General features: G+C 40.0%; 1 protein-coding gene and 1 long non-coding RNA gene across 4 annotated transcripts in view; one reads left to right on the top strand and one right to left on the bottom strand.

Moving 5' to 3' along the window:
* The window catches only part of LOC128660447 (uncharacterized), a 75,428-nt gene extending 70,950 nt beyond the window's left edge, over window positions 1-4,478 (bottom strand). Inside the window, exons 1-2 of one of the 2 annotated variants that reach the window (XR_008402532.1) lie at window positions 4,461-4,478; window positions 3,928-4,023 (exon numbers count right to left, since the gene is read on the bottom strand). This is a non-coding gene — a long non-coding RNA (uncharacterized LOC128660447). Of the gene's footprint in view, window positions 1-3,927; window positions 4,024-4,460 lie in introns of those variants that run through there. The other variant, XR_008402533.1, reaches the window with a different exon arrangement.
* The window catches only part of ACP3 (acid phosphatase 3), a 156,007-nt gene that overhangs the window by 60,617 nt on the left and 76,270 nt on the right, over window positions 1-19,120 (top strand). For both annotated transcript variants that reach the window (XM_053714294.1, XM_053714293.1), the window contains exons 4-6: window positions 8,178-8,330; window positions 8,933-9,031; window positions 10,512-10,604. In XM_053714294.1, the coding sequence (XP_053570269.1) occupies window positions 8,178-8,330; window positions 8,933-9,031; window positions 10,512-10,604 (345 nt within the window). The remainder of the gene's footprint in view (window positions 1-8,177; window positions 8,331-8,932; window positions 9,032-10,511; window positions 10,605-19,120) is intronic.

Genomic DNA, 19,120 nt, shown 5'->3' with positions numbered 1-19,120 from the left:
TTTCTCAGGAGGTGCATTGGTTTGTGCAGCCAGGATCTCCTCCCCCAAGGGAGAAGTCAAATTAGTACGTATGGTAGCCAAAATATGATCAGGAGGTATAACTGAAGTAGGTACAGACTCCTCCTTAGACAGAGGCGAAAATTGTCGAGAGAGGGCATCAGCCCTAACATTCTTACAACCAGGCAGGTAGGAGACCACATGCTTAAACCGAGACAAAAATAGTGCCCATCTGGCCTGTCGGGGCAACAAACATTTTGCTTCAGATAGATAAGTTAAATTCTTGTGGTCAGTAAGAATGAGCACTGGTACACTAGTACCCTTGAGAAGATGGCTCCATTCCTTGAGTGCCAAAATTATGGCCAGTAATTCCCTGTTGCCAATTTCATAATTGCACTCCACTGGAGACAATATCTTAGAGAAGAAACCGCACAGGTGCAAGGAACCATCAGGCTTAGGACGTTGAGACAAGAGGGCACCTACTCCAGTCTCAGACGCATCGACCTCAAGAACGAAAGGCAGGACACGGTTAGGATGAGCCAGTACTGGAGCAGCAGCAAAGGCAGTCTTAAGACTATCAAAGGCCTTAATGGCAATAGGTGACGAATGGAGTGGATCATTCTCTTTACGGGTCAAGTCTGTGATAGGTTTGACCAAGGAAGAAAAGTTTTTAATTAACTTTCTATAGTAATTGGTGAAGCCCAAAAAACGTTGAATAGAGCGAAGACCAACTGAGTGAGGCCACTGCAGAACTGCAGACAACTTGTCAGAATCCATGGAGAACCCTGCAACGAAGATCACATAACCTAGGAAGGTTACTTGAGTCTGATAGAATACACATTTCTCAAGTTTACAATACAGGCTATTCTCACGTAGTCTCTGAAGTACCCATGTGACATCAGAATGATGAGCCTCAAGTGTAGGTGAGTGTATGAGGATGTCGTCTAAGTACACCACAACACACTGTTGCAACATATCTCGTAGGACATCATTAATAAATTCCTGAAAAACAGCAGGAGCATTACATAGGCCAAAGGGCATTACAAGATATTCATAATGCCCGCTCCTGGTGTTAAATGCTGTTTTCCATTCGTGGCCCTCCTTAATCCTAACGAGATTGTACGCTCCTCTTAAATCAAGTTTAGAAAAGTCCGTAGCTCCCTTGAGGCGGTCAAAGAGTTCCATAATGAGCGGAATAGGGTAAGCATTCTTAATGGTAAGACGATTAAGACCCCTATAATCGATGCATGGTCTTAACTCGCCACCCTTTTTCTTCACAAAGAGGAAGCCAGCACGTGCAGGAGAGCAGGATTTGCAGATGATCCCCCACGACAGAGCATCGGCAATATACTCCTCAATAGCACAATTCTCCGCAAAAAAACAGAGGGTAAACCCGGCCCTGAGGAGGAATGGCTCTGGGTTGCAGGTCTATGGCACAATCGTATGGCCGGTGAGGAGGCAACGTACCGGCACAAACCTTGTCAAAAATATCTAGAAACTCTCAGTACTCCTCTGGCAATTGAGATAACGAAGAAGTGCACAAGACTTTGACTGGTTTCCGAAGACAAGTGGAAATACATTGCGGAGACCATAACAAAATTTCGGACCTGCGCCAGTCAAAACTGGGATTTTGCTTTTGGAGCCAGGGATAACCCAGAACAACCGGATAATGCGGAGAGTTAATCATCTGGTACTGGAGGGTTTCAAAATGGAGAGCCCCAACAGCCATGGATAACGGAGCGGTTTCGTAAGTAACGAGTGCGGGCTGAAGGGACCTGACATCAATGGCCTCAATAGCAAGCGGAACGGACTGAGGCAATACAGGAATGGAGTGCTTTGATACAAAAGCACTGTTAATGAAATAGCCCGAAGCACTGGAGTCAACAAGAGCCTGGGTGACTATGGAGGAGTCCACCCAGGAAAGGACAACTGTGACCAAAGTTTTCTCCTTTAGCGGTTCCAGGGACAAGGATAAACCACCCAAGGTCTGCCCCCGACAGGACCTTAGGTGCGAGCATTTCCCGGCCGTGTAGGACAAGACTTTAAAAAGTGGCCATGTAACCCACAATAGAGGCAGAGCCCCTCCCTACTCCTAAAGGCCCTCTCCACCATGGAGAGAAGCATGAATCCCAACTGCATCGGCTCAGCAGTACCTGGTGATTTGGGACCAGGAGGCATGGGAGGAGAGGGAGGCATGGGTGGGAATGAACATGTAGGAGACAACGGAACAGGAGGCTTCCACAAGTGCTCCTTGAAAGAGGGCCTCTCTCTGAGTCTGATGTCAATTAGGATCAAAAAAGACACCAATGCCTCAAGGTCTTTAATCATATCAGAGAGCCCATAAAAGAAGGCGGCAACAAGGGCTTCATTGTTCCAACCTACCTCTGTGGCAAAGTTACGGAACTCAATGGCGTACTGAGCAACAGATCTCGTACCTTGCTGAATGGACATGAGTCATTTAGCATCAGAGGAGGAGCAAGCTGGAACATCAAATACCCTTCGAAAGGAGGCCACAAATTCAGGGTAATTTGAAATCACAGGTTTATTAGTCTCCCACAAGGGATTAGCCCAGGCAAGAGCTGTGTCAGAGAGTAACGAGATGAGAAATCCCACCTCAGCTCTGTCAGAGGGAAACGCCTGAGGTAACATCTCAAAGTAAATGCCAACCTGGTTCAAAAACCCTCTGCACTGAATAGGATCGCCTCCATATCGCTGAGGTAGAGGTGCAAAACCGGACATGCTCCTGGTAGGACTAGGTGCAGCAGCGGAATCAGGAGCAGCCATAACTTGTGGGCCACTCTGGTCCAAATGTGCAGTGCGAGTCAGCAGGGTTTACAGGGCTAGTGCAAATTGATCCAAGCAGTGATCCTGTTTATCCAACCTGGAAATGATGGTAGGTAAAGGTGGATTATTAGCACCATCAGGATTCATGGCCCTTGCGTAATGTCAGGGTTCTAGGAATCAGACTGAGACGAGAAGTGCAAAATAATCACACCTTTATTAATAACAAAGAAATAATAAAAAGTCCACAAGTCAAATAACAAGCCAGGAGTCAAAGCCAGAGCTGTTAGTCAGACAAGCTGAGTCAGGAGCCAAAGCGAGTAGTCAGACGAGCCGAGTCAGGAACCAGGAGGGACATCAGACAGCCAGGTAATACACAGGAACTCACAAACAGGTCTGAGACAACGCAAGGGCAAAGCATACTGAACAGAGGCCCTTTAAATAATAAGTGATAACATCACAATTCTTAGACTGCAACCTGTCTCACACACGAATGATGTACAACAGTCTGGCCATAAGAATGCATGCAGGAAATGAGCAGCATCACACACATCACAAACAAAGCAGGGAAAAAACCCTGACAATAATACTATATACATATAGTGGTAGAAACAAACACAGAGATATGAAAGACAACATTGTTTAGAACAAAAAAAGGAATTTAGGGACATGTAAATTTGTTTGCAAAAGATTTCTGACGTAACATGTGAATATATATATATATATATATATATATATGTATATATATATATATATATATATATATACACAAGTATGTGCGAAGATATATGTACAAATTCTTGCATTAATAATCCATTTTAAAAAACAAAAAAAGATGAGATAGGCATATCATAATTTCTAGAAATACAAATACACATTAACTTATGTGAAATATCATATATCAGTTTTTTGTATAACAAATACATAGAAAATAACTTTCTATGAGATATTATTGTTTGTTCAGGTATAAATATAGCTATTTCTTGGACATTAACAGATGAAAAATAAAAGATTAGTGTAATGCTTGTGGGATATTCCACTATCAGACCAAACTCGGCCAGTAGTCTTCTTATCCTGGCGGCAAATGAAATGATAGGAAATATCCCAGAGCAGAGAGAGAGTTTGTAAAATGAGGTAAGTAGTACTCACAGCAGACAGGGCAGTACTAAGCGGCAACAGGAAGGTAATCCAGCAGTATGGCAGTTCAGGGGTAAACCAATAGAAGGACCAGGAACAAGCAGGAATCTGCGACAAAAGGATATCCAGCAGTATAACAGTTCAGGGGTAAACCAATAGAATGGTCAGGCTGACAGAGTTCATCAACAGTTAAGCAATCCAGCAATGCTGAGGTTAAGGCAAGCAGAGTAGTCAAACAGGCAGAGTTCATCAACAGTTAAGCAATCCAGCAATGCAGAGTTTAAGGAAAGCAGAATAGTCAAGCAGGCAGAGTTCATCAACAGTTAAGCAGTCCAGCAATATAGGGGTTAAAGCAAACATAGTAGTGAAACAGGCAGAGTTCAGCAACACTGCGCTAATGTTCACAAGCTGAACCCCAAAGGGAGCACGCAACGATGATGCAAGTAGATGGGATGTGTAATATTAGATGAAAAAGAGAAGGCGCCACAATGGTGCACTATCACTGTTGTCTGGTGATGATTAAAAGTTATTCACATAATACTCACAATTTTAAAGCACTTAAAAAGTGCAAGCTGTGCCTGCTGAACCCTCACAAGCTGCTCAGATAGCTCTCAGTGGCAAAAACAGGGTCCGTTCTCTCTTGGCAGTATCTCCATCCAGTCCCGGCTGTGTAGTCAGCTGGGCCCCAAGGGTGTGGGCCCATCTTAAAAAAATATATATATTTTTTTTTTTTTACAATAAAAAACGTTGACATGCCACTGCCTGCACTGATATCATGTGAGTGTGACATGATGCTTCACTAGTGTCTCTGACTACAGGGGTTAGTGTTTCTGTTTTACCCATTGGTGTTTATGTGTGTGTGTATGTATATATGTGTATGTATGTATGTATGTGACTGTGTGTGTATTTATGCATGTATGTGTGTATGTGTGTGTGTATGTATGTATGTGTGTGTGTGTGTATGTATGTATGTGACTGTGTGTGTATTTATGCATGTATGTGTGTGTGTGTATGTATGTATGTGTATGTATGTATGTGACTGTGTGTGTATTTATGCATGTATGTGTGTGTGTATTTATGCATGTATGTGTGTGTGTGTATGTGTGTGTGTATGTGTGTGTATTTATGCATGTATGTGTGTGTGTGTATTTATGCATGTATGTGTGTGTGTGTGTGTGTGTATTTATGCATGTATGTGTGTGTGTATGTGTGTATGTATGTATGTGACTGTGTGTGTATTTATGCATGTGTGTGTGTGTGTGTGTGTGTGTGTATTTATGCATGTATGTGTGTGTGTTTATGTATGTATGTGACTGTGTGTGTATTTATGCATGTATGTGTGTGTGTATGTGTGTGTATTTATGCATGTATGTGTGTGTGTGTGTGTGTGTGTGTATTTATGCATGTATGTGTGTATGTATGTATGTGACTGTGTGTGTATTTATGCATGTATGTGTGTGTGTATGTGTGTATGTATGTATGTGACTGTGTGTGTATTTATGCATGTATGTGTGTGTGTGTATTTATGCATGTATGTGTGTATGTGTGTGTGTATTTATGCATGTATGTGTGTGTGTGTGTGACTGTGTGTGTATTTATGCATGTATGTGTGTGTGTGTGTGTCAGTGATGTGCAGTCACTAGAGGCAGGTGAGGCAGTGCTTCACCTCTCATATGGGCAAAAATATATTTTTTTTTATTGGCTTTAAAAAAAAATAGTATTTTTTTTCCCCAGCATTTTTTTCTCTCACAGCTATATGTTGTGCAATGCAGAGGCACAAGCAGGTCTGCCCACCATTACACAACATGCTGCACCACCTACTGGATGCAAGTGGTTAAGATCATTGCATGGCCCATTAACTGCTTATTTGAGGCAGTCCTATTTGGGCTGAACCAATCCAGCAAGAGGCATTAGTAAGTGGAACATAGGGTTGGGGCTGGATGTTAAATCATATAAAACAAAACAAAAAACGGAAAAAAAACAACTTTCATATATTTTGTTGCTGTCCTGTGAACCTGCTAGCTTTGCTAAAGTGAAAAAGAGAGTTCTGTTCTTCCCCTCTAAGTGCAGTGGAATGTGCCACTGTCACTTCCTGAATCCTTACAGAGCAGGAAGAGAGAGGCACAGAGAACACTGTTTTAGCCACATCTTATTGAAGTAAGATTTTACTAAAAAGGGATTCTGTTAGTGAAAATTATAATTTAATGAATGTGGTTTAGTGTTTGTTTACTCTTTTACAGCAGGGTCGTTTTTGTATTTTGTTTACTCAAACTTTACACCCACTAACTTAGCAGCTTGCCTCTGTACTAATGTATAGTCTTACTTTCTGAACTCTCTGTAGCTCTGCTGTTTTATTACTTTAAAATGCAGTGGTCCCTCTCCCCCCCCCCCCCTTGTGTGTGTGTGTGTGTGTCAATCTATCCATCTCTCTCCTTATGTGTTGTTCTCCCCATGGTCTCTTTCTCTCTCTGTCTCTCTTCCTCCCCCTCTGACTCTCTCATCCCTTATGTAATGAAAGAATCTATAAGCATAATTTGCAGCATTAAAGTAAAAAGTATGTTTTAAACATATTTTAATGGGCATGGATTTCTAGATCTCATAATCAGAGCAAGCATTGTGTTATCTGGCAAGAGTTTCTGTTACAATCCTTTTAGACTAAAATCAGATGTTTACTAAGTTGACCAGTTTTCCAAGACACCATTTAAAGGGACATGAAACCCATATGAAACCCATATGCAAATTTAAATAACTTTCCAATTTACATCTAATATCTAATTGTCTTCATTCTTTTGATGTCCTTTGTTGAAAATCATATCTAAATATGCTCAGTAGCTGCTGATTGGTGGCTGCACATAGATACCTCATGTGATTGGCTCACCCATGTGCATTGCTATTTCAACAAAGGATATCTAAAGAATGAAGGCGTATCCTAGCCACTGCCTCACTAGTCTCTGACGTCACTGCACGTCACTGGTGTGTGTATGTGTGTATGTATGTATGTATGTGACTGTGTGTGTATTTATGCATGTATGTGTGTGTGTGTGTGTATTTATGCATGTATGTGTGTGTATGTGTGTATGTGTGTGTGTATTTATGCATGTATGTGTGTGTGTGTGTGTATTTATGCATGTATGTGTGTGTGTATGTGTGTGTGTGTGTGTGTGTGTGTATTTATGCATGTATGTGTGTGTGTGTGTGTATGTATGTATGTGTATGTATGTATGTGACTGTGTGTGTATTTATGCGTGTGTGTGGGTGTGTGTGTGTGTGTGTATGTATGTATGTGACTGTGTGTGTATTTATGTATGTATGTGTGTGTGTCTATGTTTGTGGAACCAGCAAATTACAGACCTTGTTACTACAGCATGGGGGGGGCCGGGGGGTTAACAGTGTCAGTCTATACAGTACCACTATATACAGTATGGGGGGGCCTGACCATGTCACAGACTACTTTGGTCACTTTATAAAGTACTGGGGTGGGTAGGGTCAGGCCAGCCATCTCACCGGCAGATTACAGACTGTATCACTGACTCACTATATACAGTACTGGTGGGTTAAACAGTGTCACTATATACAGTAATAGGGGGTCAGACCATCTCACAGACTGTGGGCACAGGGTACCTCCTTTTGCAGACATTTTTTTCTGTGTTAAATGTAAAAAAAAAAAAAAAGAAGAAGGTATGTATCAAATTCACTTTTTGTTTTGGGGTGGTTGGGGGGGTACCCTTCTTAGATTCTTGCACCTGGGCCCTGTGGTTTCTAGTTATGCCTCTGACTTTATCTTATTGTAATAGAAGATATATGCAGAAGAGGCTATTCTTTTTAAAACACACGTATGGGCTTCAAGTTACATGTATGTATGATTTTCTTCTGTGGGCACCGATGTGTTTTGTTACCGTGTGACACTCTGACAAAATGTTTTTAATGAGCACAAGAAACTCTCTCTCTTTCTCTTTTTCACTTTTTCTCTCCCTCTCTTTATCTCTCTCTTTCTTTCTTTCTCTCTCTCTCTCTTTCTCTCTCTCTTGTGTCCCAGCATTACTAAATTGCAGTTTCTTCACTTGACTGACATGTTGCATATACATAAAGTACCAGTTTCTCTGCTAGCTTTTCAGCCAGCATTGGTAGTGGAAGTGTGTCAGAAGGCGAGTATATGGTTTTATGTTAGCTAGGGATAATATTATCATCAAGTATAATCACTTTTATTATGGACAGTTATCATAAGATTACAGAAATGATGGTTGTTTGCGATTTACTCACAGGTTTATGTCAGAAGCACAGATATGGACCGCACTCTCATGAGCGCACAGGCAAATCTTGCTGGTTTGTTCCCCCCTTCTGGTGATCAAATCTGGAATCCTAACATTACATGGCAGCCAATACCAGTACATACAGTACCTCGGTCTTTGGATAAAGTACGTACACCCTTTTTTTTCCCCAAAATCTTTTTAGAATTAGGCATCTAAGTACACAACACACAAGGGAAATAGTATAATGTAGGAATAGTACAATGTGGGAATTTTCTCTCTTGTTCTTACAAATAGTTGAGTCCAAAAAATCCTGCTAGGTTTAATGTCTTGTCAGTTTGTTATGTCCCTATCTATCAATTTATCTATCTGCTAGCTTAGATTCTGATGCATGTACATAATTTATTTCTTTATTGATGTTTTCACATCTATCTTAGATATATCATTACAACATTATCAACTTTACAATATCACAATCTATTTGTCCTTCCCCAAGTATGATTTAAACTGTATTATTCATATTCAAATGAATAGCCACCATACTGCTCATTTAAAACTTTTTTTGCACTCAAATATATAAAGAATATAAAAGTGTGAAAAATAATCTGTCTACAACTTTATAGATTACAAATGACTTAAATAGTCTAAAGCATAAATAAAATTACTGTATATTATCATTAATTAATAATTTTATGTGTTGAAGCAATATGAACTAAAAAAACAAATGAATGAGTAAATTAAGGTTTTTATACCTTGCCTGTTTTTTTCAGTTGCTACTAATGCCATTCTATAATTGTCCACGTTATGAACAACTTCAAAAAGAAACCTTCAGCTCAGAGAGATACCACCGTCTTGTTAAACCATATAAGGTAAATTACAAAATATCTACAAATACAATTGTATGACTGTTAATTTGTGGATACCTAAAATTATATTTACTGTAGATGATTAGTATTAGACTTATTATTAAATTGTATTTAATATTTACATAAATATCAACTATGCAAAGTTATACATAGTTATAGTATATCCATGATGTGTTAAATAAAGTTTCTCAGCAGTCACATAAGGCTATATTGAGCCTTAGGGGCCTATCTATCAAGCTCCGAATGGAGCTTGATGCCTCGTGTTTCTGGCGAGCCTGCAGGCTCGCCAGAAACAGCAGTTATGAAGCAGCGGTCACAAAGAATGCTGCTCCATAACCTGTCCGCCTGCTCTGAGCAAGCGGACAGACATCACCGGAAATCAACCCGATCGAGTACGATCGGGTTGATTGACACCCCCCTGCTGGCGGCCCATTGGCCGCGAGTCTGCAGGGGGCAGCGTTACACCAGCAGCTCTTGTGAGCTGCTGGTGCAATGCTGAATACAGCTAGCGTATTGCTTGCCGTATTCAGCGAGGTCTGGCTGACCTGATCCGCACTGCCGGATCAGGTCCGCCAGACCTTGATAAATAGAGGCCTTAAAGTCTTTTAAAGATTATGGCCTCTATTTATCAAGGTCTGGCGGACCTGATCCGACAGTGCGGATCAGGTCTGCCAGACCTCGCTGAATACGGTGAGCAATACGCTCGCCGTATTCAGCATTGCACCAGCAGCTCACAAGAGCTGCTGGTGCAACGCTGTACCCTGCAGACTCGCGGCCAATGGGCCACAAGCAGGGGGGTGTCAATCAACCCTATCGTACTCGATCGGGTTGATTTCCGGCGATGTCTGTCCGCCTGCTCAGAGCAGGCGGACAGGTTATGGAGCAGCGGTTAAGGAAAAGGCGGATGGCTGCTGAGCAACAGTGAAAAGGTTATTTATTTCAATAAAAAATACACATATTAGTGAACAAAGTCACAACAAACAATAGAAGGGAACAGCGATCTTACATGTTTCACGCACACTTGCGCTTAATCATAGAGCTTAATCATAAGCGCAAGTGTGCGTGAAACATGTAAGATCGCTGTTCCCTTCCATTGTTTGTTGTGACTTTGTTAACTAATATGTGTATTTTTATTGGAATAAATAACCTTTTCACTGTTGCTCAGCAGCCATCCGCCTTTTCCTTATTTGCTTTTGCGGTAGTCCTCCGCTTTTTCTGGTTGGCTCCACACACCCCTTTTTTCTTGAGTTGGTCTGCTCTACCCCTCTTCTCTCTACCCGGGGGAAGCATACTGCAGCAGCACTCCCCTTTCTACATTCGATTTATGGAGCAGCGGTCTTTGTGACCGCTGCTTCATAACTGCTGTTTCTGGCGAGCCTGCAGGCTCGCCAGAAACACGGGGCATCAAGCTCCATTCGGAGCTTGATAGATAGGCCCCTATATATCATCTGTGAAATAACCTTTTTTACTTATTTCCACACAGGACTTTTTACAACAAATATCAAAATATACTGGCTTCAGCCTCAAGGAATTAAATCAACTTGTCTGGACAACATATGATGCTTTGTTTTGTGAGGTAAACACATTGCACCTATTTAAATAAAGCATTAAAGTAAACTTTCATCTCCTACCTTAACTGCGAGCAACACATGTAGAGTAATGATTCAACCCATTTAATGAATTCGATTTTTTATAGGTAATAGTATGTTAAAAAAAAAAGGTGGTATTTCAGTTTCTTTTTATTATGTACTACACAGAATATCTATTTTTCCTGATTCATCAAGTTAACTATTTCACAATATGAAATATGATCAATTTTCTTTTAGCTGACTTCACAGAGTGCTAGATTGCAAGTGGCGCGCTAACGCTCATATTACAAGTTGAAACTAAACTTGACCACACAAGAGTAAACAAAATTTGCCCGGCCCCTCATTAGGTAGCATGACTGAAGTCTGCATAAAGGGTTAGGGATAAATTAAAAGCCCCACCAAACACAACATAAATACATTAAAATAAAGTGCTACACTTATATTTACACTATCTGATCAAAAACATTATCATATAAACATTACATTTTTTTTTTATAAGGGTTAAAATGTATATGACAAGGTATTTAAACGGAAAGGGCTATAATGGATATATGCATACAGTACATATATTTGTCTAAATATGTGTATGTATATGTGTGTATACATTTATAGATATGTGTTGATATGTGTATTTATGTATGTATATACATGTATACACATATAAACACAAGTATACACATATATACATATGTATATATTCTTTGGAGCCCCTTTCCACTGAAATACCTTAAAGTATGAAGAATTATTTTTAATACATTTTAATATTTAATAATTTGTTTTACAGTGTATGTACTGTAAATATTTTACACTCCAATGTACTTTACATAGGGGGAAATGTTCTATGTATTTTTAAATATATATTCCTATATATATTTACTGTATATATATATATATATATATATATATATATATATATATATATATATACCTATACATATTTTTATATATATATATATATATATGGTAGAGCGCTTCACTCTTTGTATGCAAATTATTATGACCCTGGGGAAGTCTCCCTATGGGTGATGGGGGAAACCAGACGTGGACTCCTTGCTCAGTGTGCTTAGAGGAATGTGGCTGCACCTCACTGACGAGGCCCATAGGAGGCCGAAACGATCGTCTGGGGTTGTCATGTTCCTTGTTCAGAGGAGAATTGCCTGGTATTTCGGGGCTGGACTGACCTTACTTGGCGGGATCAGACTGATATACTTCAGGAAAGTTTTCTTCTGTGAAAAGCACACTGGTCTAAAAGAGGCTGCTTCCGGGTGGTAAATCGCCATAGAACAAGCCACTGAGCTGTTGTTCGTTCCTGGTAGAGCGCTTCTCTCTTTGTATGCAAATTATTATGACCCTGGGGAAGTCTCCCTATGGGTGATGGGGGAAACCAGACGTGGACTCCTTGCTCAGTGTGCTTAGAGGAATGTGGCTGCACCTCACTGACGAGGCCCATAGGAGGCCGAAACGATCGTCTGGGGTTGTCATGTTCCTTGTTCAGAGGAGAATTGCCTGGTATTTCGGGGCTGGACTGACCTTACTTGGCGGGATCAGACTGATATACTTCAGGAAAGTTTTCTTCTGTGAAAATCACACTGGTCTAAAAGAGGCTGCTTCCGGGTGGTAAATCGCCATAGAACAAGCCACTGAGCTGTTGTTCGTTCCTGGTAGAGCGCTTCTCTCTTTGTATGCAAATTATTATGACCCTGGGGAAGTCTCCCTATGGGTGATGGGGGAAACCAGACGTGGACTCCTTGCTCAGTGTGCTTAGAGGAATGTGGCTGCACCTCACTGACGAGGCCCATAGGAGGCCGAAACGATCGTCTGGGGTTGTCATGTTCCTTGTTCAGAGGAGAATTGCCTGGTATTTCGGGGCTGGACTGACCTTACTTGGCGGGATCAGACTGATATACTTCAGGAAAGTTTTCTTCTGTGAAAAGCACACTGGTCTAAAAGAGGCTGCTTCCGGGTGGTAAATCGCCATAGAACAAGCCACTGAGCTGTTGTTCATTCCTGGTAGAGCGCTTCTCTCTTTGTATGCAAATTATTATGACCCTGGGGAAGTCTCCCTATGGGTGATGGGGGAAACCAGACGTGGACTCCTTGCTCAGTGTGCTTAGAGGAATGTGGCTGCACCTCACTGATGAGGCCCATAGGAGGCCGAAACGATCGTCTGGGGTTGTCACGTACGTCGAGTGAGCGCACATAGTGTGCAATAACATAGTTCAAATTCAGTTCCTGTGAGGCCACTGTTAGTGTCTTTTCATATACAATTGTTAAACACTAAGTGGGCTGAGGGACTAGAACATCACTACCCAGTGTTACTTCTTGTTACTACTTGTGTATACCTTTATAGTATTTGCACATAGTGTGCAATTGTAGGTGCCGGTGAGGCCGCTATTAGTGCTGGTCACGTATATACAGACACTAAGTGGGCTGAGGACCTAACTATTTGTAGCACTAACGTGTTCTAAAAACATCACCTAAGGACAAGGATTACTACAGCTGAAACTCGGAATCCATCTTGGAGGAAGTTCTCTACCAACATCGGGGTCGGCTTTGCACAGCACCACGCTACTACCCGTAGCGTTCCAGCCCCCGGCCAAGGACACACCTGATTGGTCCAACGGTTTACACACCCCCATCTAGCTGAGACGTGGAGTCTCTATTTTGGAAGGATCGCAGCGGGACACTACATAACCAGTGACATCTTCAAAGTTTTTATACAAGGCCTGTATTTGTTTTTTAACATTGTGAGTGTTATTCTAATGTCAATTTTATTATATTAAATCATACGTTTAATCTGCACTTAGATGCGGTGGGCGCTTCTGTTTCTTCTTTGTTTTTTCTTAGCTTTTTGGAAGTTCGTGATGGGACTTTGTTAAGGAGCAGCCTATATACACTGAGAACTACTAAAGAGAACTTTGCTACAGAGAACTTATAACTTGTGTATAATAACGGACACTTTCTGCTACAGTTCTGTCAATAGGAGTTGTAAGACATATTTTATTATATATACATGACTCATATGTCTCATTTATGTTTGATTAACCATTGTATGCACTAATAATAGGCCTACAAAATAGGAGGGATATTGCCTCTATATAGATAAAAATCTTACCTGGGATACAGGATACAAACGGTTAGATATTGCACTCTAATTTGTATTTTGGGCAGCGCCTATATTAAACCCCTTTTCTTTTGTCATGTTCCTTGTTCAGAGGAGAATTGCCTGGTATTTCGGGGCTGGACTGACCTTACTTGGCGGGATCAGACTGATATACTTCAGGAAAGTTTTCTTCTGTGAAAAGCACACTGGTCTAAAAGAGGCTGCTTCCGGGTTGGAAAATCGCCATAGAACAAGCCACTGAGCTGTTGTTCGTTCCTGGTAGAGCGCTTCTCTCTTTGTATGCAAATTATTATGACCCTGGGGAAGTCTCCCTATGGGTGATGGGGGAAACCAGACGTGGACTCCTTGCTCAGTGTGCTTAGAGGAATGTGGCTGCACCTCACTGACGAGGCCCATAGGAGGCCGAAACGATCGTCTGGGGTTGTCATGTTCCTTGTTCAGAGGAGAATTGCCTGGTATTTCGGGGCTGGACTGACCTTACTTGGCGGGATCAGACTGATATACTTCAGGAAAGTTTTCTTCTGTGAAAAGCACACTGGTCTAAAAGAGGCTGCTTCCGGGTGGTAAATCACCATAGAACAAGCCACTGAGCTGTTGTTCGTTCCTGGTAGAGCGCTTCTCTCTTTGTATGCAAATTATTATGACCCTGGGGAAATCTCCCTATGGGTGATGGGGGAAACCAGACGTGGACTCCTTGCTCAGTGTGCTTAGAGGAATGTGGCTGCACCTCACTGACGAGGCCCATAGGAGGCCGAAACGATCGTCTGGGGTTGTCATGTTCCTTGTTCAGAGGAGAATTGCCTGGTATTTCGGGCTGGACTGACCTTACTTGGCGGGATCAGACTGATATACTTCAGGAAAGTTTTCCTCTGTGAAAAGCACACTGGTCTAAAAGAGGCTGCTTCCGGGTGGTAAATCGCCATAGAACAAGCCACTGAGCTGTTGTACGTTCCTGGTAGAGCGCTTCTCTCTTTGTATGTATATATATATATATGTATGTATACATAGATTTTTAAAAAATCGATATATATATATATATATATATGTATATATATATATATATATATATATAGACAAATATCCTTTATCATTTTCAGAATAAAACGCTGCACTCACCGGTTTTGAGAATGATATAGTTTATTCACATCTCATCACATCATTAAATCACTGCACAAATACCACCAGATGTTTCAGTAACGGACTGGCACCTTTCTCAATGGGTAATTCAAATGTCTCCAAATATATATTTAAGAATAAATAGGAAATTATTTTCTATGTGAAGGACATTGGAATGTAAATATTCATAACTACCTTCGGGTTAGCGAAGTTGGTGTAATGCATGTCAGGTTCATGCGCAGGCAGGCTCCTTTAAAGTCTATGGGGAGAGGAATTTAACACGGTTGCAATATCTGAAGTACTGAAGTTTACTTTCAACTTGTAATATGCGCACTAAATATTGTGCCGCCTGTAATCTGGCCTAGAATCAGCATAATCTTTTTATTAGTAAAGGGATATGGAAGTCCAAATTAAACTTTTATGATGTAGATAGACAAAACAGTTTAAAAAAACACTGTGCAATTTGCTGTTTTATTATTATTATTTCAATTGACCTCTTTCTCTTGGTTTATTTTGTTGGTACTGAACTCCTTTCCATAAAAGCATTGTCTGGTAGACTCAAGAGTGTGCACGTGTCTTTAGCACTATATGCATAAATGCTGGGAGGGCAAATACTCACTGTGGAATTTTGTTCTTTATATATAATAATTAGCACCCACTTAAGTCAATTTTGTGGTACAAAGATCCCCCATTTTTAAAGTATGTATAGTTCATATCCACAAGCAACTGTCCTGCAGCAGATGTTGTCACTAATATGATTTGGAACATTTGGTCTGTGGATACAGGTAAAATAATAAAGAAATCTCACTTCAGAATATGTTGGAATTCTACATCACATTCTCCTAGCAATAATATCTTCCTTTCTTCTCTTTGCATTATTCTAATATCCTCTCTACCAGGGCTGGCTCAAGATACTGTGCTGCCTGGGTCAGAGAATGAAATAAAGCTCCCCCCAGTAGTAACATTATCGATTAGCATATAAGTCTACTAGCCTGGCCACTACCTTACTAAACCTGCCTGTCACAGTTGTGCAATAAGTAGAAAGATAGTTAAAGAACTTGTCCCACCTTGAATGTCACATCTGACTTTTCTATGTCTTTGTGCATGATGAGACTAATGCTGTTGGGAGCCTGTGACTTTCCCCACAGAGAAGGAGGACAGGGGTGGCCTGGGTCTGACAGTAACTGGCTCAGGCACTGAAGTGCTGCCTCTTGTCAAGTTCTGCCTGGGTCTGTTGGACCCACTTGGTCCCATGGTTGAGCCGGCCCTGCTCTTTACCCAGACTTGTTGAGGTTGCAGTATTACTTTAACATCTTGTGTTTGGTCAGAACTTATTTCAGAAGGGTTTTCTCCTGCTGCTCTGTTTCAGCATCTTACTCCTTAAAAGGTCTATTAACCCTGACAATTCTAGTTCCTGTAATGATCATGTGTTGTGTTGCGCTGGGTGTGTCTTCTGGAGTAAAATCATTTTTGAAAGCATAGACTGCTCTGAATTATCTTTCTCTTCAGGCAAGTGCATGCATATTACTTGTAGATCTCATTGAATCTAAATTTTGGTTAAAGGGACATGAAACCCCCCCAAAAAATGTTCATGATTCAGATAGAGAATACAATATTAAACAACTTTACAATTTACTTCTATTATCTAATTTGCTTCATTCTTTAGATATGCCTTGTTGCAGAAATACCAATGCACATGGGTGAGCCAATCACAAAAGGTTTCTATGTACAGCCACCAATCAACAGCTACTGAGCAGATCTAGATATGCATTTCAACAAAGGATATTAAGAGAATGAAGCAAATGAAATAATTAAAGTAAATTGGAAAGCTGTTTAAAATTGCATGCTCTTTGTAAATCATGAAAGAAAGAAATTGTGTTTCATGTCCCTTTAAACAGCTTTACATTTCCATGCAGTAAAGTTAATTTTGATGTTAATGGCAAGTCAATATTATCTGCAGTCATTTATGCTATAATGATTACAGTGACTTCAGTACTCTGGTTAACTCTTTTGCGAAACTAAAAAATGCACAAAACCCATCCAGCCATAGGTACACTATTTTTTTTATTGCCGATCTGGGGTATTCGACGGCAGAGAGACAAGTGCGAGGATTTTCTTATCTTCTTTCCCCTTTCTTTTTTCCTTTCTCCTACCTCTCTAATCTTTCTTCTTTTCTTCTTTACCCTACTGGTGTCATATCTATAAAACAGACTTTTGAATATACTGTCCAATAGGTATGTTTAATCGTAGAATTGCAGAACTAAGTGTATGTTAGCTTCGATTTATTTAAAATGTGATTAATTACATCTGGCTATCTTCATAAGTGGAATACTGGGACACACATCTTGAAAAGTGTATATTTTGTAAGATTATTTATGTCCACTAAATTAGTAATTTAGTAACTGAGATAGTGAAACTGAAGAATATGTTAATTGAATGTCACCTGTTATATCTTCTTAATATGTTAATAAAAAAAGATTTCAACTTAAAAAAATGCACAAAACACATAAAAAATACATTACAAAGTATAGTTACACTCATAATAACATCTAATACAAATTATTTTAATATATTGCACACAAAAATGAAAAGTGCTCAGAGATATGAGATCTCAAATGTTAGAGAGAAAAAAAAGACAGGCAAAGAGCTTAAACATAGACATACATATACACGTCTAAAGATGTATATGTATGTAGATATATATATATATATGTCTATATATGTGTACATAGGTATTTATATGTGTATATATGTATTTACAGACATGTATACACATATAAACACAAATACATATGTATACATATATAGACATATAGTATATAAAAGTGCATTGGAGCCCTCTGCAGTTAGGTAGATGAAAACAGGTGAAAAAAATATTTACGCAATATTCATTTTTAATAAAGGTTTTAACTATATGTTTACTGTAAATAGTTCACATTCCAATGTTCTTTACATAGCCGAATATGTTCTAAGTACGTATTTTAAATAGATATTCCTATTTATATTTGTATATATCTATACCTATATATAATCATATATATATATATATATATATATATATATATATATATATATATATATATATATATATATATATATATATATATATATATATATATATTCTGTGTATATACAGGGAGTGCAGAATTATTAGGCAAGTTGTATTTTTGAGGATTAATTTTATTATTGAACAACAACCATGTTCTCAATGAACCCAAAAAACTCATTAATATCAAAGCTGAATAGTTTTGGAAGTAGTTTTTAGTTTGTTTTTAGTTATAGCTATTTTAGGGGGATATCTGTGTGTGCAGGTGACTATTACTGTGCATAATTATTAGGCAACTTAACAAAAAACAAATATATATACCCATTTCAATTATTTATTTTTACCAGTGAAACCAATATAACATCTCAACATTCACAAATATACATTTCTGACATTCAAAAACAAAACAAAAACAAATCAGTGACCAATATAGCCACCTTTCTTTGCAAGGACACTCAAAAGCCTGCCATCCATGGATTCTGTCAGTGTTTTGATCTGTTCACCATCAACATTGCGTGCAGCAGCAACCACAGCCTCCCAGACACTGTTCAGAGAGGTGTACTGTTTTCCCTCCTTGTAAATCTCACATTTGATGATGGACCACAGGTTCTCAATGGGGTTCAGATCAGGTGAACAAGGAGGCCATGTCATTAGATTTTCTTCTTTTATATCCTTTCTTGCCAGCCACGCTGTGGAGTACTTGGACGCGTGTGATGGAGCATTGTCCTGCATGAAAATCATGTTTTTCTTGAAGGATGCAGACTTCTTCCTGTACCACTGCTTGAAGAAGATGTCTTCCAGAAACTGGCAGTAGGACTGGGAGTTGAGCTTGACTCCATCCTCAACCCGAAAAGGCCCCACAAGCTCATCTTTGATGATACCAGCCCAAACCAGTACTCCACCTCCACCTTGCTGGCGTCTGAGTCGGACTGGAGCTCTCTGCCCTTTACCAATCCAGCCACGGGCCCATCCATCTGGCCCATCAAGACTCACTCTCATTTCATCAGTCCACAAAACCTTAGAAAAATCAGTCTTGAGATATTTCTTGGCCCAGTCTTCACGTTTCAGCTTGTGTGTCTTGTTCAGTGGTGGTCGTCTTTCAGCCTTTCTTACCTTGGCCATGTCTCTGAGTATTGCACACCTTGTGCTTTTGGGCACTCCAGTGATGTTGCTGCTCTGAAATATGGCCAAACTGGTGGCAAGTGGCATCTTGGCAG

This window comes from Bombina bombina, chromosome 5 (genome assembly GCF_027579735.1).
Source record: "Bombina bombina isolate aBomBom1 chromosome 5, aBomBom1.pri, whole genome shotgun sequence".
Lineage (NCBI taxonomy): Eukaryota > Metazoa > Chordata > Amphibia > Anura > Bombinatoridae > Bombina > Bombina bombina.
Note: the sequence above shows the minus strand (reverse complement) of the source record. Positions and strands in the feature narration are given on the sequence as shown.